This window comes from Microcaecilia unicolor, chromosome 4, assembly GCF_901765095.1.
Source record: "Microcaecilia unicolor chromosome 4, aMicUni1.1, whole genome shotgun sequence".
NCBI classification, from domain to species: Eukaryota; Metazoa; Chordata; class Amphibia; order Gymnophiona; family Siphonopidae; genus Microcaecilia; species Microcaecilia unicolor.
The window spans coordinates 324,445,551-324,471,391 of record NC_044034.1 but is presented as its reverse complement, the minus strand read 5'-3'; the positions used below and the strand labels follow the sequence as shown (position 1 = coordinate 324,471,391).

The window sequence follows — 25,841 nt, the reverse complement described above, 5'->3', positions numbered from 1 at the left end:
ATTTAGGAGGTTTTTAAGCTTGTAGTCCTTCTTGTGAAAAAACAGGGTATAAGTTACTGAGGGCTGCAGGTGATTGAAGCGTCTGTTAGCTGTCATGAGTTGGATAGCAAATTCCTTTCAAGCGCTTCCCCCCTGGCCCTTTACAGAGAATCCAGAATGAGAGGTGTCGGAAATTTGCTGGCAGAAGAAAAAAAGATATTTTTGGAGCAAGCTGCAAAAAATGTCAGCTGGGTCTTTGTGGAATATAAATTACCAGTATAGTCAATATGGAGTAAATTAACTCTGCTTTTCATCTCCTTTTCCCTGTCCCTCCTGAGTTGAGCAGGATATAGGATTAGATATCGGGAAATCTTCTCTTTTTCATAGAAGAACATGCTTGCCAGACATATGATGTTGAAAAAGAAACAAAACACCCTTCTCAGCTGCAGGGAATTTACACAGAGAAGAGGGAGTTGCAAGAGCAGTTCAGAGTCTTGGACACCACACTGCTAGTGTAAACATAGAACTAGAATGTTAAGTTTTAGTAGGCTGGAAGGTTTATCTTCAGTGCTTCCTCCATTCCACCCTTTTTCCTCATTCATGAGAATAGGGGAGGGGGGGGGGGTCAATGCTCTATTACTCTTTTTTAGGGAAAGGGGATGAGATTTGATGTACTGCCTTTTGTCTGGTTACAATCAAAGCAGTTTACATATTATATGCAAGTATAAGAGTGGAGGAGTGGCCTAGTGGTTAGGGTGGTGGACTTTGGTCCTGGGGAAGTGAGGAACTGAGTTTGATTCCTTGCACAGGCAGCTCCTTGTGACTCTGGGCAAGTCACTTAACCCTCCATTGCCTGCCGCATTAAGCCTGCCATGAGTGGGAAAGCACGGGGTACAAATGTAATAAAAACAAATTATGTGCAAGTACTTATTTTGTGCCTGGGGCAATGAAGGGTTGAGTGACTTGCCCAGGGTCACAGGGAGATGTGATGGGAATCAAACCCAGTTCCACTATTTCTCAGGCCACTGCACTAACCATTAGTCTGCTCTTCCAGGCTTCTGGAATATGCTCTGGCTGTCAAACACGTATGGACTACAGATCCCAGGATTTATCTTATATGGGAAAACACGGGTGAAAATGGATGATTGTGGCTACAGATTGCTGCAGTGCATCAGTATCACTACATATCTGCAGTGACTCTTTTTCTTGACCAAGGTCGACCCTTCAGTGGCCAAATTGGCCACAGAGATAGAATGGATGGCAAGTAAAAGTGATGAGGACGCAGAAGGTGATATGTTATTGGCAGGGAAAAACATGACTGCTAAATCTCAGAATGTAGTGCAATCAATGATTAAAATACTGAGATCTTGTTCAGAATATTTGGCAATTTAGTAAGATGGCAATGTTGGTTGCTTTTAAGTGAGGGCTTTTATTTTAGAGACTGTCCTACTGCCCAACAGCGATTAGAAAGTCTCGCTTTCCTTTTTCTTATTAATCTTTAGCCTCTGTGCCAGGGGAAATTTTATGAAAAGCTTGCATCAGCTTTGCTGACTATGCCTGAAATCCCACACATGCAATGAAATATTTGCAAACCTTTGATAGAGTGAGAGAAACTGGAACATTCTCACTGACATCTGTGGACAGATTACTGCTTTGCACATATCTCTGGCTTTAGATTGTATTATTTTGTACTCTGAGCGCATGGTTATTTTATATAAAGCTATAGCAGAAGAAAAGGGACTTTTTTCTGCTGGTTGTTATCCAGATTTTTGACTGACAATAAAATTTGTCAAAATGTGGAGCTGTGATCATGAAGGGTCACTGGCAACAGATGGGGTCTGTAGGCTGTATTCCAGGATACAAAAAGTAGTCTGAGATTACTCACGTTAATTAAAAGATAGAGCTGGATTTGGAATGCAGGCCGCAATACCGATCACAGTTCTTTACACATCTCTCCTATCACTTGATGGAAACCATAAGTTTTTCTTTTCTGAATCTCAATCTTCATGCTTGTCCTTCTGTTAAACACAGCATGAACCCCTGAAAAGAGTCAGCAGCATGAGAGGTGTTCAGTCTAGGTTGAGTTGTTCTGCGTTGTCAGCAAGTGCACTGCTTGTTCTCCATCCAGGTGGCCGCGAACCTTGGCAGGAATCACTGCATACCAGCCTTGTTTGCAGTATCCCTTTACTTCTGTAAGGGTGAACGGAGGCGTGCAGGAGAAGAGGGCCTCACGAAGATGTGACCGCACAGGGCGATGGAAAGAGGGGGATTATTCCAACTGTCTGTACACCAACGACATCACTAGAGTCCTTTACACCTTTGTCTTGGTGAGTACAGAATTCTTGCTGCCGAGGCCACAAATATAGCTTGGCTTTTCGAGCTGTGTGGACCAGCCATCAGCTAGATGTTAAACTACTACTTGTAGTAGAAAAATGGCAATGTGGAGAGGCATTTTCGAAAGGGAAGTCCAAGTTGCGATTTGGACGTCTTTGCAAAACGGCCCAATCCAAGGGCGGAGAAACCCGTATTTTCAAAACAAGATGGACATCCATCTTTCATTTTGAAAATACCATCAGGGATGTCCATTTATAGTGCACTGGTCCCCCTGACATGCCAGGACACCAACCGGGCACCCTAGGGGGCACTGCAGTGGACTTCATAAATTGCTCCCAGGAGCATAGCTCCCTTACCTTGTGTGCTGAGCCCCCCAAAACCCACTACCCACAACTGTACACCACTACCATAGCCCTTACGGGTGAAGGGGAGCAACTAGATGTGGGTACAGTGGGTTTGTGGTGGGTGTTGGAGGGCTCGCTGTTTCCTCCACAAACGTAAACAAAACAACAAGAGGAGAAGAGGAACCTCACGAAACCGTGAGATGCAAAACAAACCAGTGAGGTGAGTCCAAGCATCTTTTATCCTCCTTGGACTCACCTCACTGGTTTGTTTTGCTCCTCCACAAACGTAACAGGTAGGGGGGGGATGGGGCTGGGTCCGCCTGTCTGAAGTGCACTGCACCCACTAAAACTGCTCCAGGGACCTCCCTACTGCTGTCATGGACCTGAGTATGACATCTAAGGCTGGCACAACATATTTTTAAAGATGTTTTTTGAGGGTGGGAGGGGGTTAGTGACCACTAGGGGAGTAAGGGGAGGTGATCCCCGATTCCCTCCGGTGGTCATCTGGTCATTTCGGGCACCTTTTTCTGCCTTAGTCGTAAGAAAAACAGGTCCGGGTGAAAATGTCCAAGTGCTCATCAGGGATGTCCTTGTTTTTTTCGATTATGGGTGAAGGATGTCCAAGTGTTAAGCACGCCCATGTCCCGCCTTCGCTACGCCTCCGACATACCCCCTTGAACTTTGGCTGTCCTTACAACGGAGAGCAATTGAAGACGTCCTAAACTGAACTTCGATTATACCGATTTGGATGTCCCTGGGAGAAGACGTCCATCTTCTGATTTATGTCGAAAGATGGACGTCCTTCTCTTTCGAAAATGAGCTTGATAATGTTCCAGTTATTAAAGTTTAATCATGGCTTGTGCACAAAGAAATGCAAGAGAGGTCACTAATTATTCCTTTTCTACTAACAGAACAGGTTTAGTGATCTTTTACCTCAAACTTAGTCTCACACAAAGCCTTTCTGCTTTGAAAACTGATGTGGCAAGATCTTGTGTTACTATGTACATTTTTTTGTGTTACTAGCCAGCTCATTTTCGAAAGTGATCGCCGGCCATCTTCCGACACAAATCGGGAGATGGCCGACGATCTCCTGAACCCGGCCAAATCGGTATAATCGAAAGCTGATTTGGGCCGGGTTCAACTGCTTTCCGTCGCTGAGCCAGCGAAACATCAAGGGGCTGTGTCGGTAGGGTAATGAAGGTGGGACAATCGGGCATGTTTGAAAATATAAGTGAAATCAAATAAAAATGCTACCAACAGTAAAGAATGAGAACGTGGATAGAGCAGCTGATAGGTTTGCTTGCTTTGTTTTATGTGTGAACAGGGATGACAGCTGCACAGAGGAAAGGAAAAGGGAGATTTACCTAATTGGCTTCAGCTTTTTTTACTTCTGTTATCAATCTAACCTTCTTGGTCAGCTCTATCCTTCCCTCCCCCCCATTGCAGCACTTCTTGTATGCTCTCCCCCTATTTGCTCCTTTCACCGCTGCACTTCTTCAATTTTCCATTGGCAGCATCATGACTTAAGCACACTGCCTTCAGAGGCCCTGGAAGCTCTCCCTCTGTTACAGGACACTGACAGGAAATTGTAGCAGAGGAGGAGCTTCTGGGGCCGCCGAAGGCAGTGTGTTTAGCTCACTGATGCTGCTGGTGGCCTGAAAAATTGAAGAGAACAGGAGGGTAGCCAGTAGTGCCCAAAACACAGGCAATTGACTGCCCACCAGGGTTGGGGGGCCTGAGGCTGGAATGGGGGGCCTGGGCCCCTAAGGCCCCCATAGCTACGCACTGATTGCAAACAGTTTTTCAATATGGGGTTGAGTGGTAGGCAAATCCACTCTAAATCTACTGTCAACATCAAGAAACTTTTACCCATTTTAGAGTCTGTACAGGGCATCGAGCTTACAGCTTGTCAAAGAAAACAAATATATATTCAAATTCTAGTGTCATCTCAGTAACAGCAACACAAAATCCCTCTATTGCCAGATACTGTGAGGTAACACAAAATCCTGCAAATATGTTACTCAGACACTATTTAGCAAACAGAACCTATGGACAGAAGACCTGAAACATTTCCAGTTGGGGGCTGGTTGGAGCAGTTGGAATTGGAGGTATTGGGGAACCAGAAATAGGAAGTACCTGACTGTCTGGCTCTCTGCTCTTCCAAGCATGCAAACACAGATTTTTTTAAAGGAAAGCATAGGCTTGCTGTGTATGCCCAGTTTTTGGTGACGCACTGGTTGAGAACCACTGGCTTAGACTGAGGCAGAAATATGACAGAAATAAGACCCACTGCTCTAGTAATGGAACAATGAAGTTAGAGAAACACAGAAAGACATGAAATTCCTCAGTTAGTTCTACAGACCATATTGTAAACCTTTGCGGGTGGTGTGTTTCCAGATGCCCATCAATGCATCCAACGCTCTGACACTTGCCCACCAGCTCTGTGTCTACACTGCTGAAGCAGCCAACTTCTCCGACATGATGGATGTCATCTATGTGGCTCAGATGATTGACAAATTCATTGGCTATGTGGACCAAATCAAACAGGTAATGAACCAAGACTGAGAATGTGAATATGGAGTGTGTACTGTTCTTTCCACAGGTCCTCCTCCTTGAGTGACATTTTGGGAATAAACGGTATGGATGAATTTATAGTTCTTTATGTTATTGTGCACGGATTGGAGCAGAGAGATGCATTTGCTCATGATTCTCTGTTCCTGGCAGTTTCTTCCTACTTGTTTTTTGTTTCAGCTCAGTTGGAGACAAGGCCAGGATCTGGTGCCACAAGCCTTCATTCACAGCTACAGGAAGATGTTTTTGCCCTGTTTTATATCACATTCATCCCTTAACACACGTAATCTGATCAATTCTGCCTGGGCCCTATACGCTATTCTATAAATAGGTGACTAACTTCCATATTTTCGAGGGTTGGACATATAGGCGGAACATTGGCAGGACTCTTTCCACTTACATGTGTAACTTACATAATATTGTATGTTATTCCCTGGATTATATATATGACACCCAAATTTGGGCATACTGCCGAGATGTGCACCCAAATTAATTGGCTAACGAGCTCTTAACCCTCAATAATTCAGTGCCAATAACCAATTATTGATGTTAATTGGCACTCATTAAAATTTGAGCACACATCTGGCTGCACGCTATTCTATCAGGCAGAGCGCCTAACTCCCATAATGCATATCCTAAAAGGGGGTGTGGTCATGGGAGAAGCATGGGAATGTCAGAGGTGTTCTGAAAAATTTCATGTGTAATTATAGGATACTGGGCAAGTGCACCTAGCTTGGGCACCAACATTGACACAATAATTGGCACCTGATTATTGACGGTTAAGAGCTCATTAGCCAATTAATTTGTACGCACATCTCAGCAGCATGTGTGGGCACCATTTATAGAATCTGGGGATAATGTACAGTGTTCTGTAAGTTACACATGTAAGTGTGAGGAGCCCTGCTAATGTTCTGCCTATGTGTACGCCCCCATGTGAGTATGTGCTATGGGAAATAGTTGCGTTTTTACAGAATAGCATTCAGACAGCGTACTGATACAAATACAAATAAGATGTAAGTCTGGCACCCAAAGTTAAGCGTGGGAATCGGCACAAGTGTTTCAAACAAGAAGAAATGTGTTCAGATTGGGAAAGTCCCAATAACAGTCTCACAGCTGTATTCATTACAATCTGAAGTTATTTATAGAATTCCTCCTATCCCCCAGATTCTATAAATGGCGACTACAGTTGTTCATGCAAATCTGCATGCGTAGCCAATTTGCATGTGTAACTTAATTGTGTAACCAGCTAATCAGCATCGATAATTGGCTGCTAACAAGCAATTATTGGCACTAATTGGCGTTTAATTAAGATTTATGTGCGCAGATTTCTAAGCGTATTGTGTAAAGTGGTACATGTAAATTCTAATGCGCAGATCACAAAAGGGGGTGTGGTCATGGGAGGGGAATGACCGGGTCATGGACGTTCCTGAAAAATACACACACTGTTACAGAATATGCCCAATCCACGCCTAAATAAGATGTTGGCATTTACATCAGGTTGTAGTTTGCGTAAATGGCTGCATTTAAATTTTAGTCACAGGATGTCTGCTACACGTATTCTATAAACCACCCTAACATTAGACAAGGTTTATAGAATATCGCTAACTGCAAGTTTTCCCTGCTATATTTAGTACTGGATTGCACTTGTGTTCTTTAATAGAACCTTGCTGCTGAGTATCATTATAGTGCAGCCTCGGGGCCTCTCAATGGAGGTACCCAGTTATAGAAATGTCCCCTAAGTGTCATCTTTAAGCAATAATTGTCACTCCCTTCACCTCAAGGGCTGCAAATTCTGCCTTACAGTCTCCCTAGCTATCTGTGACTCCAAGAGTGGATGACCTGACTCTGAAATCAAATGTACACAGCATCTGTCATCTGAACTTTTTTTCCTCTTTGGAATAACACTGTAGTCCAGTGGTTCCCAACCCTGGTCCGGGAGGCATCTCAGCCAGTTGGGTTTTCAGGATATCCACAATGAATATTCATGAGAGAGCTTTAGATGCACTGCCTCCACTGTATGCAAATCTCTGTCATGAATATTCATTGTGGATATCCTGAAAACCTGACTGGCTGGAGTGCCTCCAGGACCAGGTTTGGGAACCACAGCCATAGTCTGTAAAAGAGAGAGTCACAGAATCTATTAATACAAAACTGGTGGTCAAATTTATCACAGCACTGAAGTCTAATTCTAAGAAATATTAATACTAGTTTTGATTATGGAATCATCTTGCAGCCTGAGCATATTTTATTTCTTTATTCATTCATTCATTCATTCATTTTTTTGGATCTAGCTCATGATTTTTAAGTAGTATGGCTTATTTCTTGTTGATTGTTATTCATGGTTTGATAAATCATTTTCTTGACTGTAATCCGCATAGAACTTCTATGAGGTATTTGCGAAATATAAGAATGAGTGGTTATGTTATTTTATGACAATTTATCAAAATGTCACAGACTAGTTTTCTATTATCAGTTTCATGAGCTCAAAAAAGGATTTTCAGACTTCTTTTTTTAGGATGGTACTGGAAGCCTTTGTAAGAAGAAGAAAAGTGATTGAATAACAGGCCTATGACAGCGTTAGCATTGTGCTTGAATGCAGAAGAACTTGAGCTAGCTATAGATACGTCCATTTCAGAAGTTGCTTTAGGGCTTGTTCTAATTCCCTAAGACTCTATCTAAATTAAACTGAAAATCTTCCATTAACTTAGCATGGTCATCATACAGTTGAAGATTGACACGTCAGCACCTCCCCTCCCCCATCATATTTAGGCCCTCATTCATTAAAAATGTAGAGTCTGTCATCCCAAAGGTTTTTATCTAATTCCATGCTTATGAATACAATTATTTGGTAAATCATTACCAACATGGCAGTGTCAGGTTACAGATCATTCAACAACGACCAACAGTCTTCTGCCTCTCTGCTTTTGCCGTTTGCAGCTAGGTACTGTGATTATAGAAATGGCCAGTAACATGATGCAAGTGGATGAGCACATTCTCTGGATGGCACAGAGTGAAAACAAAGCTTGTACCAGCATCATCCAGTCTGTGGAGAAAATTGCAGGCTTCAGCCTCAGCAGCAACTCCCAGGACCTCTCTGTGGTAGGATATAATCCTAATTACATTTAAAATTATTCAGGGCACTGCTCCAGCATATTTGTGCTTGATGATTACAACATTGTCTTCTAAATATAACATTCAAAATCACTTACGTTTATCATTTCCTTCATATAAAGGATTGCATTTTAAAATATTTTTCCAGGCAGCCAAAATTTGGAATTTCTTGCCAGTTTCTGCGATCTCTCTTTCTCAATATGTACCTTTCCGTAAACTGCTTAAGGCAGCCAAATTTAGAATCCATGTACTTTCAGGTTAATTGTACATTAATTGTACTTGTACAATATCTTTGACGTTTTGTTCTGTAAGCTCCCAGTTTTCTGGACTGGTGTGAAATGTAAATTGTAAATGTACCTGTTCTTCTATTTGTAAACCAAACAGCAGCATTTCAATTACACATTTCAGAGAAGGAATACGTCTTAACAGGGTACAGTAAGCTTGATGTTCGTTGTTTCAGCTGTGTATACCTCATTTTTTCTTTGTTTCCATACAAGAACTCCAGAAACATCGCCCTGGAAGCCTATCTGATTAAACCAGACAGCTACACTGGTCTGAGCTGCACTGCTTTCCAGAGGAGAGATGGCAGCTGGTCACAAACACAGGGTGACAACAGGCAGGAACAGGAAGCTAATCAACCCTTAGACCAGCCGCTGAAATTCAGGTGTACCACAGGCAGGTCCAATGTCTCTCTGGCCAACTTTCACATCAAGGTAAGCAAAAAGATCTGTTCAGATAAAAGCAGATTTGATTTACTTTATTAAAAATGTATATTATATTCTATACATTATCCCCCTTACTCTGTGACTGACCGCCTACAGTTAAACGACAGTTTGAGCGCGTAAGTGCCAGCCGCATGCTCAATGGTATTCTATAACATAAGTGGGCAACTCACACAATGTACAAAAGTTAAGAGGGAGGGCGCATAGTAAGTGATGACAGATAAAGACCTGAATGGTCCATCTAGTCTGCCCAACAGTCACATTCATTATTAATTCAAGATTAAATCAACAATGAACGTGAGATTGTATGCTTGATCGTGGTCTTTCTTCGGTGTTTCTGGGACATAGACCATAGAAGTTTGCCTGGCTCTGTCCTTACGTTCCAACTACTGGAATTGCCGTTATAGACAACTCCAGCCTATCCAAATCTATCTTGTCATTTGTGGGACACAGACTGTCAAAGTCTACCTGGCACTATCCTCAAGTTCCAAATTACTGGGTGGGATTTGGCAGAGCATGGGTGGGTCCCACATTTACACCCATAAGGTACTGAATAGTGTCACAACATATAAGCATGCACCAGAGGCGTAGATAGGTGGGATGCAAGGGGAGCAGCTGCTCCCTCAAACAGATTTTGAATGAAATGGTGCCTATGCAGATCGGCCCTTCAGCCTTGTGCCAGCGCCTAGTTTTATAAAAGATGTGCTCCCCTTGACATCAAAACCTGGCTATGCTTCTGGCATTCGCATTTATGCCAGCTATTGACATGGCAGAAGTGGGTGCACCTAAAGCAGGGGTGTAGCCAGACTTCGGCTGGAGGGGGGTCCAGAGCCCGAGGTGAGGGGGCACATTTTACCCCCCCCCCCCGGCACCGCCGACCCCCCATGCCATTTTTGACCCCCCTGCCACCGCCGCCGCCACCACCACCTTTGACCCCCCCCCCCCCGGCATCAACCCTATCGACCACCCCCCTTCCCGCTGCTGGGTTCCTTTGCTGGCGGGGGTCCCCAACCCCCGCCATCCGAAGTCCTCTTTTCCGGCGCAGCTGCGTTGCTGATGGGCAAGCAAGGCTTCCGTTTCTGTGAGTCTGACGTCCTGCACGTTGTACGTTGTATGTGCAGGACGTCAGACTCACAGAAACAGAAGCCTTGCAGATCAGCAACGCGGCCACGCTGGAGAAGAGGACTTCGGCTGGCGGGGGTTGGGGACCCTCGCCAGCAAAGGTACCCGACGGCGACGGGGGAGGGTTGGCGGCAGGGGGGCAGGGCCAAATCTATGGGGGCCCATGCCCCCGTGGCCCCATGTAGCTATGCCCCTGACCTAAAGGTTGCTGTATAAACGCCAACTTACGCTAGTTTTCAATAGTGGAATATGGGCACCCAGATGCCATTACAGAATTGGGGCTTAGCGTACAGCATCTTGGCACCTTTTATAGAATTCCCCCCTACAGTTCTAGACAGATTCCATTAAAAAAGCATAAATAAAACGGAGAAAAACAATTGTTAAAGAAAACAATAGTTTCAGGTTACAGATAATCATCAACAAGGATTAGTTCATGAAGTAGGATAAGTATCTCCAGGGGGGATAGTGTTCTGGAAATACTTTATTTCCTCAAAAGCTATGCTAAAGAGATCTTGTACACTGGTAACAGTGATCCTGGGGCACATGTTAAATGAATGATCTATGAAACTAAATGGCTGGTCATTGAAAATATCCCCAACAGCCAAAGGCGAGGGAATAAAAGAAGAGGAAGTCAAAGCTAATCCAGATGACCAGGTCTTTATTGTTTCTAAAGCATGTAGATCAACTGTCAAAAAGGCTCGACACGGCTGTGTTTCGTCTGGCGTGCCTTCATCAGGAGCCTTAGCTAACATAAAAATTAAATAGATGTACATAATATTGTACCAGTCCTCATTGTTAAAAAATGTGTTTCTGTGGTGGATAAGGTATGCATGTTTAATATTAGTGCATTGCAGCTTTTTTGTTTTGTACATATTGCATTATTAGTATCTGTTTATATTTTTTATCTTTAATCATATTTATAGTTTTGGGTTTTTATTTACTATTTCATGTACCATTTTATTCTCTATATTTTTATAATGTATATTTTATCGTATATACTTTTACGTTTTGGAGTTGTATTTATTATCATTGTATGGTCTTTGTTTAATTATTTATTTACCCCCCTGTTTACAAAGCCACGCTAGCAGCTGCCACGCAGCATTGCCGAAAGAGCCCATTCACTTTGAATGGGCTGTTTTGGCAATGCTGCGTAGCTTTGTAAACAGGGGCATTAGTGTTTTAATCTTATTGGTGTACTGTGTTTTACAGATGATTGCATTTATATGTATTTATTTATTTTTTATGTTCAATAAGGCTCCAGACGAAGGCACGCCGGCCGAAACATGGCCGTGTCAAGCCATTTCAATCTACAGTGCTTTAGAAACAATAAAGATCTGATCGTTTGGTAGAGCTTTGGTTTCCTCTTTTTTTGTTCCCTCATATTTGGCTGTTGACTTTATATGCATTCATGAGGTTTAGAGTTTCTCCTCCTTTTTTTTTTCTGTGATTGAAAATAACCCTTCACTGTAGGGAAACAAAAGTGCTCAGTGCCGATCTCTCCAGAGGTGTCTTCATTAAACAGCAAGATAGTGAATTGAAGTTCTTTCCTGATACTTGTCTCTAAGGCTCCCAACTTAATTTTCTGTAACTGACTGAATGGCCTTGCTTTAAAAAAAAAAAAAAAAAAATACTTTGCTGAGCTGTGTCAGCATTTCTCAAAAATCTTTTCACACCGATTCCAGGCCCCAGGACACCTGGTGGTGATATCAAGATGTAAAACTCAGAACAAACGTAATCTATTAAATGTAGCCATAAAGGGGGAAATTCTATAAATGGTGCTGAAAAATGGACACGGAAAAAAGTCATCAGTAAGCGCTATTCTATAAAGGGTGTGCGCCCCCTATATAGAAAAGCATGCAACGCCAATTCCTACGCCTAGCTTTAGTTGCCAGACTTACGCCTGCTAAAACCTGGTGTAAATGCTGGCGTCCAAGTTAGATGTGCTGAAGAAGTATTCTGTAAGTACGCTCGCAACTTTTTGGAGTGCCCTTGAGAAGCCCATGGCCACGCCCCCTTTTGAGTTATGCACTAGTAGAGTTGGGCATCATGTCTTATAGAATACTGCGCAGCCAGATGCATGCGCAAATTTTAATGAGTGCCAATTAACATCAATAATTGGTTGATGGCACCCAATTACTGGTAATTAAGGGCTCATTATACAATTATTTTGAGCGTACATCTCAGCAGCACGCCCAGATTTGGGCGCCATATATAGAATCCAGGGGCTGATGTGCTTAAGTGGCACATGTGACTGGCATAGTGTGTAAATGCAAAGGGGCATTCACATGGGCAGAGCATGGGAAGGGGCTGTCACTTATGCACACAACTTAAAGAATTGAGGGGCCCTTTTTCTAAGCTGCGTAAACGTCTACGCCCACTCAACGTGCGCTAAAATGAAGTTATTGCCCAACTACCACGTGGCTCTTGTGGTAATTTCTTTTTCAGTGCGTTTCTGATACGCGCATCTGCAAAAATATTTTTTATTTTCAGATGTGCGTAATGGATGCGCGCCAAGTGGCATTTGACATGCGTAGGTCATTACCGCCCAGATTCTTTACCACTAGGTCAATAGCTGGCAGTAAGATCTCAGACCCAAAATGGACGTGCGGCAATTTTGATTTTGCCGCACGTCCATTTTCGGCAAAAAAAGGCCTTTTTCACAGGTGCGCTGAAAAATGGATTGGTGCGTGCCCGAAACCCGCACTTACACTACCGCAAGCCATTTTTCAACACACCTTAGTAAAAAGATCCCAAAGTAAGTTATCAAGGTTTATTCAAGACTTGGTATCCTGCACATCAATAAAATCCATACAGCTTACAATACTAAAATACATAGGCAAGAGAAACTAGAAATTAAGAATAAGAAGGAATAGATCAGGGAGGGTTGGAAAAGGAGCTCCATTATCAAATAGTCAAGAATGTAAAGAAGAGTTCAAAGGGATAGGGAGGCAAGTCTGGTCTGATCCAACAGACTCAAATTAAGACAGAGCCTAGGATAGCAAAAAAGCATCCTTAAATAAAAACGTTTTAAGATCTACCTTAAACTGTGTCAAGGAAGTTTGTGATCTAAGAGATAATGGTAATGCATTCCATAGGGAGGGACCAGTAGCAGAAAAAATAACGTCCCTGGTAGCCTGATATCTAATATGCCGAAGCGATGGTTCAACCAAAGGTGCTGTTGGCCTGAACAAAGCAGTGGTGTAGCTATGGGGGGCCTTGGGAGCCTGGGCCCTCCCCAGATTGGATCTGCGGCCACTGCTTTGGCTGGTGGGGTCCCCAACCCCCACCAGCTGAAGCATTTCTCCAGCGCTGTCCTCTGTGAATTGCCTGCCCCACTTCCCCTCATGTCACATGCAGAGAACAGCGCTGGAGAAACGCTTCAGCTGGCTGGAGTTTGGGAACCCTGCCAGCCAAGGCATGTGCGGTTGCAGCAGGTCGGTGGCTGGTGGGTCGGGAGTTGCGGTGGGGAGGCGGGCCAAACTGTGCCCCTCCACTTTGGGCTTCGGACCCCCCAAACATTCAGGTCTGGCTACGCCCCTGGAACGAAAGGCATGTGCAGGATCATATGGAGTTACCAATCTTGTTAAAAAGGGAAGGGATCCAGAATTGGGGTTTTTTTAATACCAAAAGGAGAATTTTATAGGTAATACGATGTGTTAGTGGTAGCCAATGTGCCTTGTTAAGAAGAGGTGTGACATGATCAATCTTTAGGTTCCCGCAGTTACATCAGTACTTTGGATACACGCAGGTGCACCAATGTTGGGTTATGCAAGTATTGTATAATGCAATCTGGGTGCCCAGATGCTGTTGTAGAATAGACCAGGCCTTCTTAACCTGGTCCTTGGGGCACACCAAGTCCTATCGGGTTTTCTGGATATTCACAATGAATATGCATGAGATAAATTTGCATACTAAGCAGGAAATGCATGCTAATCTATCTCATTCATATTCATTGTGGATATCTTGAAAACCCGATGGCACTTTGTGTGCTCTGAGGATTGGGTTCAGAAGCCCTGGAAGAGAATCTCAGCTTTGGGGAACATAAAAGGAGGTGCCTACTTATAAAATTAGTCCCCCGACCCCAAATTCTCATTATGTAATGTTGATGAATAATTTGCTTCTCAGTGTCTAAGATTCACTGCTGACCATTGAGGATTAGCTGTCCCTATTTCTGATCCTTTCATCTCCCATTAGAAAAGCATCGCACTGGCCTCCATCCAGCTGCCTCCCAGCCTCTTCTCCACATCGACCTCCTTATCGCCACCACTGCATTGCAAGCTCCAGTTCTTGGTGTTCAGGAACGGCAAGCTCTTCCTCAGCACGGGGAACTCCTCAGGACTTGCAGATGATGGCAAGCGAAGAAGTGTCGCCACACCAGTGATCTATGCTGGAACACGTAAGGCAAAACTACAGTTCACTTGCCATGTACATGCTTTGGACAAAGGCATCTACAAATTGATCATTTAGGGTAGGGAAATCTCACATATCAGGAGACGTGCTGTCAGGAGTAAAAATGCAATCGTTATACCAGGTATCTGGAGCCTATCCATTCCATAATATGTAAAATGTCATTTATTCCAATGCTTGCTTCATCTGATGTAGGGTGCAGGCCCTGTATGATGTTTTGGGACTATACTTCAAGATCCTACTATAACATACAAACCTACAGTGGGGGAAATAAGTATTTGATCCCTTGCTGATTTTGTAAGTTTGCCCACTGACAAAGACATGAGCAGCCCATAATTGAAGGGTAGGTTATTGGTAACAGTGAGAGATAGCACATCACAAATTAAATCCGGAAAATCACATTGTGGAAAGTATATGAATTTATTTGCATTCTGCAGAGGGAAATAAGTATTTGATCCCTCTGGCAAACAAGACCTAATACTTGGTGGCAAAACCCTTGTTGGCAAGCACAGCGGTCATACGTCTTCTGTAGTTGATGATGAGGTTTGCACACATGTCAGGAGGAATTTTGGTCCACTCCTCTTTGCAGATCATCTCTAAATCATTAAGAGTTCTGGGCTGTCGCTTGGCAACTCGCAGCTTCAGCTCCCTCCATAAGTTTTCAATGGGATTAAGGTCTGGTGACTGGCTAGGCCACTCCATGACCCTAATGTGCTTCTTCCTGAGCCACTCCTTTGTTGCCTTGGCTGTATGTTTTGGGTCATTGTCGTGCTGGAAGACCCAGCCACGACCCATTTTTAAGGCCCTGGCAGAGGGAAGGAGGTTGTCACTCAGAATTGTACGGTACATGGCCCCATCCATTCTCCCATTGATGCGGTGAAGTAGTCCTGTGCCCTTAGCAGAGAAACACCCCCAAAACATAACATTTCCGCCTCCATGCTTGACAGTGGGGACGGTGTTCTTTGGGTCATAGGCAGCATTTCTCTTCCTCCAAACACGGCGAGTTGAGTTCATGCCAAAGAGCTCAATTTTTGTCTCATCTGACCACAGCACCTTCTCCCAATCACTCTCGGCATCATCCAGGTGTTCACTGGCAAACTTCAGACGGGCCGTCACATGTGCCTTCCGGAGCAGGGGGACCTTGCGGGCACTGCAGGATTGCAATCCGTTATGTCGTAATGTGTTACCAATGGTTTTCGTGGTGACAGTGGTCCCAGCTGCCTTGAGATCATTGACAAGTTCCCCCCTTGTAGTTGTAGGCTGATTTCTAACCTTCCTCATGATCAAGGATACCCCACGAGGTGAGATTTTGCGTGGAGCCCCAGATCTTTGTCGATTGACAGTCATTTTGTACTTCTTCCATTTTCTTACTATGGCACCAACAGTTGTCTCCTTCTTGCCCAGCGTCTTACTGATGGTTTTGTAGCCCATTCCAGCCTTGTGCAGGTGTATGATCTTGTCCCTGACATCCTTAGACAGCTCCTTGCTCTTGGCCATTTTGTAGAGGTTAGAGTCTGACTGATTCACTGAGTCTGTGGACAGGTGTCTTTCATACAGGTGACCATTGCCGACAGCTGTCTGTCATGCAGGTAACGAGTTGATTTGGAGCATCTACCTGGTCTGTAGGGGCCAGATCTCTTACTGGTTGGTGGGGGATCAAATACTTATTTCCCTCTGCAGAATGCAAATAAATTCATATACTTTCCACAATGTGATTTTCCGGATTTAATTTGTGATGTGCTATCTCTCACTGTTACCAATAACCTACCCTTCAATTATGGGCTGCTCATGTCTTTGTCAGTGGGCAAACTTACAAAATCAGCAAGGGATCAAATACTTATTTCCCCCACTGTATATAGATATCTCCTGTAGAAATTCAAGTGTGGTGGATGTATATAGCATGCTTGAATTTCCACCAGAGATTCTGAATGCTTGAAGGACACTTGGCATCAAAGACCAAGTAAATCAGGGAGGGGAAGAAGCCAGCCCAGAGTCTAGATGCACTTCCATTTTCATTGATGCAAACACTGCACTGTGGGTTGAACTTCCCATCAATCCTTTATAAAATTAATCTTCCTACCATGCTGCTCAGAAATTTGTCATTATTTAATGCTTCTTGACAGTGACACAAAAATACATTTCACTTTGTATCCTTCTATCTTGCATTCCTGAAATAATACCAAGGATTGACTTCAACCAGGCACACATAAGGCTAATTGATTTTCATAGTTTTGATGATATCATAAGCCATGAGACCAAAGGTCAGGTCACCAGAAGCCAAGATGACAATCAGTTCTTTATTTTCTCATTGAGTGTCTGTGGTTAATTGCATTTAGCTTTAGTCATGAATGGATCTGTCTGTTTCAGTCATGGCTCTTCTTGAGATGGTTAAAATGTCAGTCAGGGTTCAGCTAAATTTAAAATTTTTAAGTGTAGCTATTCCATGTATCCCAAACTGTTCTATGTTCTCATATTTATGGAAGCCAAAATAGTAAGAAACACCCAGTTTTTTTTTAAATAAGTTTTCAGATGACTACATTGCTAGTACTGGCACCTACTAACTACAGCGTCTAGACTGAGTGGGGTATTGAAGTAGGCCAATTATATGATCTGGATGCTTGTTTCCATGGCCGATTAACACCATATTGGGCTCTAGGCACACATATAGTTATGGGTCGCCCTACTATGGTGTCCCCTGAGATATTTATTCATGCCCCCTCCCCCCTAAAAAAAACCCCACATACATTTTAACTTTGCAGAAGTAGAAGGGAAAATTTCAGAGTAGCTGTGGATGTGAAATCAGTAATAGTTTGTGACTGAGCATATGCTTTGACTGGAGTGTCTTGATGGTTAGAACTGGAGAGATACCAAGTTACCCAGTTCCAGGAAGGAGATTTTTGGCTAGGCCTGGTGCACTATAGGACTTGAATTGCTGATTTTAATAGGTAGAATTATAGACTACAAATATTGCACTGAACTGGGATGTAGATTCAACTAGACTGACCAAAACGTCTCCCTCCTGGAACTGGATAACCTGGCAACTGTGCATTTATGGGCTGAGAACCAGGGTAGTTGGGCATTTTCTTCTTCTATTGCCTCTAGTACAAACCAGAAATGCCACAGGTGAACTGCCCCAAAGAGTGAGATTTAAGGGCAATGTGACTGAGGTACAAATTTACAAAGTTTTATATGTGAAAAAAAAATTCACAAATGTAAGAGGCAAAATAATATATTTAACTTTGATGCTTCTGAAAGGTTATAGGCAGAGCGGAGGCAGTATTAGGACAGCTTTTGAAGGAATTTGCCCAGGTAACTTGATAGATGACTGGGTAAATTCCATCAGCGGAAAACTTCCTTTCACTTATTATTATTATTTATTGCATTTGTATCCCACATTTTCCCACCTATTTGCGGGCTCAGTGTGGCTTACAATACATTGTGAATGATGGAAATACAATTAGTCACAGTACGATTATGGGTTACATTGTGAAGAGTAATGTTATGTGCACAGGTACATTCGTACCAGTGGGCTTCTCCACTCCAGCAGAAATTTTCAAAAGGAAGCACTATTTATGTGAAACTGTCCCCACCAGAGACACAGAAACATGCACACACATGCACTCTGTTACACTTCAATCACACATGCACAAGCATACACGTGCATACACTCTGTCACTTTTCAGACACATATATATACATACATACAAACATACATACACTCTCTCTTTTTCTGCTGATGCTAGGCTGCTTCTGCTGTTGTTGTGCTCATTCAGTCAGTGCAATTGCTGGTAGAATAACCACATGCATTTCTTCCTGTGGGAAATGAGTTGTAGATAAGGCAATTCGGATGTAGGACCTTGTGATATCTGATCAAAGTGATAAGTCTGAGGTAGAATTTAATCATGTCAGAGGTGTGACCAATGACTTACCTGTATCATTACTCTTAGGAGGATGTGGTATCAGTAACCTCACAGACCCTGTCCTGGTATCACTCAGACACTTCGTGGATGGAACGGATCCCATAGCTGCTTACTGGAAATTTGACATATTGGGGGGCTATGGAGGATGGAGCTCAGACGGGTGCCAATTTGCTTATGCAGAGCCCAATATTACCACTATCTACTGCAAGCACCTCAACAACTTTGCTGTTCTGATGGTAGGAACATCAGTCAACCAAAAATGACCTCTGCTTTCAACTATTAACCTCTTCGGTCTGATTTGACATAAAATAAGTGATCCTTGTATTGGAATGGCCTGGAATTAGCTAATGTGATCAAAGAGATGTTCTGTTTCCCCAACAAATATGGCTGCCTTAACTTGATCAAACAGCTTAGAAAATAAAGAGCCATCAGGCTTCCATCTTGTTACTCTATACCATCTCCAAGTGTGCAACACTTTCAGCAATGTAATGCAAATAGGGTTGCCATTTGGATCCAGGTTCACCTGACAGGGTTGATCCAGTCCTGTGTTTACTCCATTGCATGTAGGAACTTGTAGTCTTGCTTTTCTTAGGGCATGCAAGGGAGAAATCAGAACTACAAGTCCCTGTATGCACTGGGGTAACCCCAGGATTGAATCAACCCTGTCAGGCAAATCTGGATCCAGTTGGCAACCTTAAATACAAACGTATCTCTACTAAAGTTAGCTCAAATATCCACAGTCTTGCTTTGAACAATTTAGAATGTGGCTTCTCTACAGGAATCGTGACATGTGAGCCTCATGGGTAGCAAACTCACTGTGGGGTCTGTTTACTAAGCTGCATGAAAATGGGCCCTGTAGCAGAGGTGAGGGCCGTTTTTCCCCCCCAAAAAATGGCCACACGGTAAGATAACTCTTACTGTGTGGCCATGCGGCAGGGAACACTTACCGTCACCCATTGAGGTGGTGGTAAGGGCTTCTGCGGTAACCCGGTGATAACTGGGCAGCGGGTGGCAATGCCTGATTACCGCCGGGTTAGCACCATGCTAGGGAAAAATCTTTTCCCCCGGAGCTCTGGAAATGGCGCACACTCCAACCGGAACCACCGCCAGCAGCCATGTTGGGCTGGCGGTAGTTCCGTTTTAGCATGCGGTAAGCCTGCATTGGGCTTATTGTCGCTTTGTAAAAGACCCCCTAAGTTCTTCCGCTCTGATCTGTGTGACATTGTTGTCTATAGGTATGATACTTTTATTTTTTCCAATCAATTTGAGGTATTTGAGCAAGGATGCAAAAGGAAATCATGGACATAGATAGTTTTCATGGCTCAGCAAAGAAAGTGTTTCTTTCAAGGTCAAAGCATTTCAAAAAATCTGGAATCATATGCAAGAAAATTATCAGGCTGGAAGAAAAATAGAATTAGTTTTAAACAGATTTCTGTAGTCTAATTGTTTAAAAGCATTTCCCAAAGTTAGATATAATACAGGATGATTAAGCTGATTTTTGAGAACAGCTTCTCAGATTACATTAGAGATGGAAATAGGTTTGCCAAATGGGTAATAAATTGAGTAGATTTAACCTAATGTAAACTTGGCAGCCATTCCTGCTTGGGTCAGCTTGGAGCACCGAAGCCTTTTCCAGCATGAGAGCTGCTGGGAAGACAGAACCAGGTTCATTTCATTTTTTGTTGTCTCTTCTTAAACAGGAACTGAATAACTTCCCCAAACAGTTCCAGAATGCATCGGAGGTGCTCAATCCGATTATTTACACCTGCACAGCTGTGCTGCTCCTTTGTCTTTTTGCGACCATTATCATTTACATCGTCAACCACAGGTGAGAACACAGGAAGAGCCGAATGACAACACAGAGAACAGGGACATGCAGAACCAGCCCTGTTTCAGACTGCAGTTTTAATTTTTATAAAAGCTGGACTGGCTCGGCCTGTCCCTGATGATACTGGGGCATTTATTATCTTTTAACCCAAAAAACAAAACTCGAGATGTTTGATTTTAATGGTTGCTTTTGGGGGGGGGGGGGGTTGCCAAAGTTACATCTGTAACAGAGAGAGAGAGAGGGCCATTTAGTCCGTGCATACTACCCGTACACCCCCATATTCCATATATAGTACCCAAAGTTGCGTGTTGACATTTGGAGCGCAACTTAATTGATCACAAGCCCTTAAGTAACAATAATTAGGCATTAACAGCATAGGCGTAGACTGGGGGGGGCGAGGGGGGGCAATGCCCCCCCAAACGACGCGAGGCGCCGCCGCGCCATTAGTTAAAAAAAAAAAAAAAAACACATGCAGGCAGGCACGCGCTCCTCTCGGTCCGCTTGGCTTCCCTGCCCTCTCTATCTGCGTCCTGCCTTCCTCTGACGTCATTTCCTTTCGGGCGGGACGCAGACAGAGAGGGCAGGGAAGCCAAGCGGACCGAGAGGAGCGTGTCCGTCTACCCCTCTCTCAGGAATGGGACTGGGAGGGGTGGGAAGCAGAGGGAAGGAGCAGGAGATGGATGGGACTGGGAGGGGTGGGAAGGAGCAGGAGATGGATGGGACTGGGAGGGGTGGGAAGCAGAGGGAAGGAGCAGGAGATGAATGGGACTGGGAGGGGTGGGGAGCAGAGGGAAGGAGCAGGAGATGAATGGGACTGGGAGGGGTGGGAAGCAGAGGGAAGGAGCAGGAGATGGATGGGACTGGGAGGGGTGGGAAGGAGCAGGAGATGGATGGGACTGGGAGGGGTGGAAGCAGAGGGAAGGAGCAGGAGATGAATGGGACTGGGAGGGGTGGGGAGCAGAGGGAAGGAGCAGGAGATGAATGGGACTGGGAGGGGTGGGAAGCAGAGGGAAGGAGCAGGAGATGGATGGGACTGGGAGGGGTGGGGAGCAGAGGGAAGGAGCAGGAGATGAATGGGACTGGGAGGGGTGGGAAGCAGAGGGAAGGAGCAGGAGATGGATGGGACTGGGAGGGGTGGGGAGCAGAGGGAAGGAGCAGGAGATGGATGGGACTGGGTGGGGTGGGAAGCAGAGGGAAGGAGCAGGAGATGAATGGGACTGGGAGGGGTGGGAAGCAGAGGGAAGGAGCAAGAGATGGATGGGACTGCGAGGGGTGGGGAGCAGAGGGATGGACCAGGAGATGGATGGGATTGGGAGAGGTCAGGCACAGCAGAGGGAAGGAGCCGAAGATGGATGGGACGGAGGGATGGTGAGCAGAGGGAAGGAACAGAAGATGGATGAACTGGGAGGGTTGGGGAGCAGAGGGAAGGAGCAAGAGATGGATGGGACTGGGAGGGTGGGGAGCAGAGGGAAGCCTACTGGAAAGAAGACACTGCATAAAACAGAAGACACTGGGATCAAAGCGAATAGAAAAACTAAATGATCAGACAACAAAGGTAAATAAAAGTATTTTATTCATAATTTATTAATTGAAATGTGTCAGCTTTTTGAAATATGCATCTGTGATATTTTGCCTGTAAATTTCATTTCATTCCTCCATATTAGCATATTCATTTGCATATTTATATATGCAAATGATATGCTAATATGCTCCGCCCATTCTTTGCCCCCCCAAATGAAACAGTCAAACTACGCCTATGATTAACAGGCAATTATTGCAGTTAATTGGCATCAATTAGCATTTGTGTGTACATCTGGCTGCATGCTATTTTATAAGACTCAGTGCTTAACTCTCAGTGTGTATCTGGAAAAGGGGGTGTGGCCAGGGGCATGTCAGAGGCATTTCAAAAAGTTATGTGTTCAGTTGTATGTGTTCAATTCTGGTCACCCCATCTCAAAAAAGTTATAGTGGAATTAGAAACGGTACAGAGAAGGGCGATGAAAATGATAAAAGGGATGGGACGACTTCTCTATGAGGAAAGGCTGAAGGTGCTAGGGCTCTTCAGCTTGGAGAAAAGACGGCTGAGGGGAGATATGATAGAGGTCTATAAAATAATGAGTGGCGTGGAAAGGGTAGATGTGAATCATTTGTTTATTCTTTCCAAAATTACTAGGACTAAAGGGCACGCAATGAAGCTCCAAAGTAGTAAATTTAAAATGAATCAGAGAAAGTTTTTCTTCACACAATGTGTAATTAAGCGCTGGAATTCGTTGCCAGAGAATGTAGTAAAAGCAGTTAGCTTAGCGGGGTTTAAAAAAGGTTTGACTGGCTTCCTAAAGAAAAAGTCCATAGACCATTATTAAATTGGACTTGGGGGAAATCTACTATTTCTGGGATAAGCAGTATAAAATGTTTTGTTCTTGTTTGGAATCTTGCCAGGTATTTGTGACCTGGATTGGCCACTGTTGGAAACAGGATGCTGGGCTTGATGGACCTTCAGTCTGTCCCAGTATGGCAATACTTATCTACTTATGCATGCAAAATTAGAGAATTCACCCGAAGCTGAGCACCTGCATTTACACCTGCTTTAAGCAGGCATAAGTACACTGCCTAAAAGTTAGGTGTTGGATATGCGTCGAATGCTATTCCATAAAGAGCGTGCTCCCTTTATAGAATAACACTTAGTGCTCAGTTTTTTCAGCGTGCAATTTTGCACACCATTTATTGAATTTCCTCTTTTATCTGACTTCCAAAAATTCTTAGCTAGTAGGTGGGAAGATTTCATCAATCACATCACTGAATTGATTGACAAAGTGAAATGGAGGAGTGGCCTAGTGGTTAGAGCACTGGTCTTGTAATTCAGAGGTGGCCAGTTCAAATCCCACTGCTGCTCCTTCTTGGGCAAGTCACTTAACCCCAGTGGCGTAGGAAGGGGGGGCGGGAGGGGCGGTCCGCCCCGGGTGCACGTGCTCAGGGGGTGCCGGCCCCACTGGTTCCCTGCTCCCTCTGCCCCGGAACAGGTTACTTCCTGTTCCGGGGCAGAGAGAGCAGGGAACCAGTGGGGCCCGACGCAGCTCCGAGTGACGTGCACTCGGGGCGGATCGGCCCTCCCGCAGGTAAGAATGCGGTCCGGGGGGGGGGGGGTTCGCTCTGGAGGAGGGAGGTCGTGCCGTGCTGCACCCGGGGGGGGGGGGGGGTGCGCAGCGGCGACCCGCCCCGGGTGCCATTAGCCCTTGCTATGGCACTGCTTAACGCTCCAGTGCCTCAGGTACAAACTTAGATTGTGAGCCCTCCTGGGACAGAGAAATATCCAGTGTACCTGAAAGTAACTCACCTTGAGCTACTACTGACAAAGGCATGAACAAAATCTAAATAAATAAAGGATGATTGAAAAGCTTTGCATTCTTTAAAATATTACTGCCCCCTACCCTCTATAAAACTGATCGTGTATGAATACTTTTTTCCTTTCACATGGCAAAGCATTCCTTTTGACAGCTTCCGATCAACTAAAAACGCTTTTATCTACTAAGTCAATCAGAGAGCAATTAAAAAAGGAAATTCTGTACAAGGCATGTTCAATTGCAGAGTAAGCACCCCATATGCGTGCTTCTGCCCAAAGTGCTATTCTGTAAGCTTGTGCATTAATGGCACAGCACACAATTGTGAAGGGGGCATGTCAACCATCCACCTGCTTGCATTATAAAATTCTATGAGTTGTGTATATTGATCGGTGCATCTAGGCATGACCTCTTACAACTGCCATTGCCTTGGCACAAGCAGGCATGCATTCTTTTTTTGGCATGCCAATGGAGGTTTGTGCAAGTATTCTATAATGGGATCAGGGCACCCTGATGTCATTATAGAATTGTCGGGAATGCCAATTTGTAAAATTACCCCATTGGTAATTTCAGAACAAGAGATGTACACAATCAAGGCTCTACAAATCTTCAGTCACGTTGTCTTCAAGCACTGGTCTTTGGTCCTAAGTGGTTTTTTGTCTGTGATAGAGAGAACCTGGGTCTCCAGCCTTTTGCAAATGCTTTTCAAGAGCCTGATCAGTACAAATTGTTCTTTCCTTTCAGCATCATCCAGATCTCGCGGAAGGGCTGGCACATGCTGCTCAACCTCTGTTTCCACATTGCCATGACATCTGCTGTGTTTGCAGGAGGAATCACCCTCACCAACTATTTGGTTATCTGTCAGGCTGTAAGTAGCTGTATTCACGTACTCTCCAAAATCCAAAACATTCATTCTGAAGTGCATACTGCAGCTCACCGTGTTCCTTATCCTAAGCCATACAGAGGAGCCGATGCAGAAAGCTACTGCGAGCTACAGTGCGAATTTAACGAGCAGTTTACCTGCTCATTAAAGGCCACTGTATGCTAAAAGGGTTTCTGCACTTCGACAGAAAACATCAGCCACAGTGTATTAAAATACATGTTTAACAGCTGATCAGCTACTCCCACAGCATGCAAGGCTGTGCGCTGATGTCAACCACAGGGGCTCAATGCCAGAAATCTAACGCCAGATCTTAGGCTGACATAGAGCCCCCTCAGTCAGCATTGGCCCCATTTCATTTTCCTCTACTGAAATCACCTGACCCTTTCCCTCCTACCCCACCTCACCCCATGATATTAAAAAATGTTTTCCCTGTGGCACCCCCTCCCCCGACATGACTAGTCCCCTCACTTCCTCTCTTCTGATAAAAACTGTTTCCCTATGTCTAGTCGCACCCCTGTTCCCCCTCCCCAACCAGCCAAAACCTTTTAAAAAGAAGTCTCTGGTGTCTAGTGGCACCTACCCCACCTCCTGACCCCCCTTTTCATGCCCCCTTGGACCCAAGTACCTTGAAGGAGGCAGGAGCGATGCCCACTCGCACCTGTCTCCAAGTCATCTGCAAGATGGCGGCACCTGCCCTGTGTGGTGCATCCTGGGATAAACTGAGCAGGACCTGTTTGCTATATAAGAGAGAAATTTCCTTATGTGGCAGACTGGCCCCTTCCAGTTTATCCCAAGATGCACTGCATAGGGTAGGGGACACCATTTTGGAGATGATGGCCTGGAAGCAGGAGCAAATGGGCATCGCTCCTACCTTCTTAAAGGTACTTGGGTCTAGGGTGCTTGGAAAGGGGGTTGAGGGGGGTGGGTGCTTCTAGACACCAGGGAAGACTATTTTTTAAAGTCTGGTTGGGTGGAGGGAGAGAGGGGTGCCACTAGGGAGATAGTTTTAAATAGGGAAGAGGGAGCCAGTTGGTCTGGGTGGGGGAGGGAAGAGAGAAAGACATACTGATGGGCCAGAGCTGGTACTGATGTTGGTCCCATTGGGGGATGAGAGGGCTAAATTGGGGAGGCAACCAAGTCAGTTGGGTGGGAGGTGAACAAGATTGAGGCTGGTGCAGACTGCTGGCACATTTAAAAAAAATGTCACACTTTCTGTCAGTGCCTGAGCCATTCACAGCTCAGGAACTGATAGGAAGGGTAACATTTGGCAATGAATTGCATA

General features: G+C 44.5%; 1 protein-coding gene across 1 annotated transcript in view; it reads left to right on the top strand.

Moving 5' to 3' along the window:
- ADGRA2 (adhesion G protein-coupled receptor A2) overlaps nucleotides 1-25,841 on the top strand; it is a 312,169-nt gene that overhangs the window by 262,004 nt on the left and 24,324 nt on the right. Inside the window, exons 9-16 of the mRNA XM_030201956.1 lie at nucleotides 2,108-2,306; nucleotides 5,055-5,204; nucleotides 8,166-8,327; nucleotides 8,837-9,052; nucleotides 14,378-14,579; nucleotides 18,538-18,746; nucleotides 20,211-20,338; nucleotides 24,421-24,544. Of these exons, the coding sequence (XP_030057816.1) occupies nucleotides 2,108-2,306; nucleotides 5,055-5,204; nucleotides 8,166-8,327; nucleotides 8,837-9,052; nucleotides 14,378-14,579; nucleotides 18,538-18,746; nucleotides 20,211-20,338; nucleotides 24,421-24,544 (1,390 nt within the window). The remainder of the gene's footprint in view (nucleotides 1-2,107; nucleotides 2,307-5,054; nucleotides 5,205-8,165; nucleotides 8,328-8,836; nucleotides 9,053-14,377; nucleotides 14,580-18,537; nucleotides 18,747-20,210; nucleotides 20,339-24,420; nucleotides 24,545-25,841) is intronic.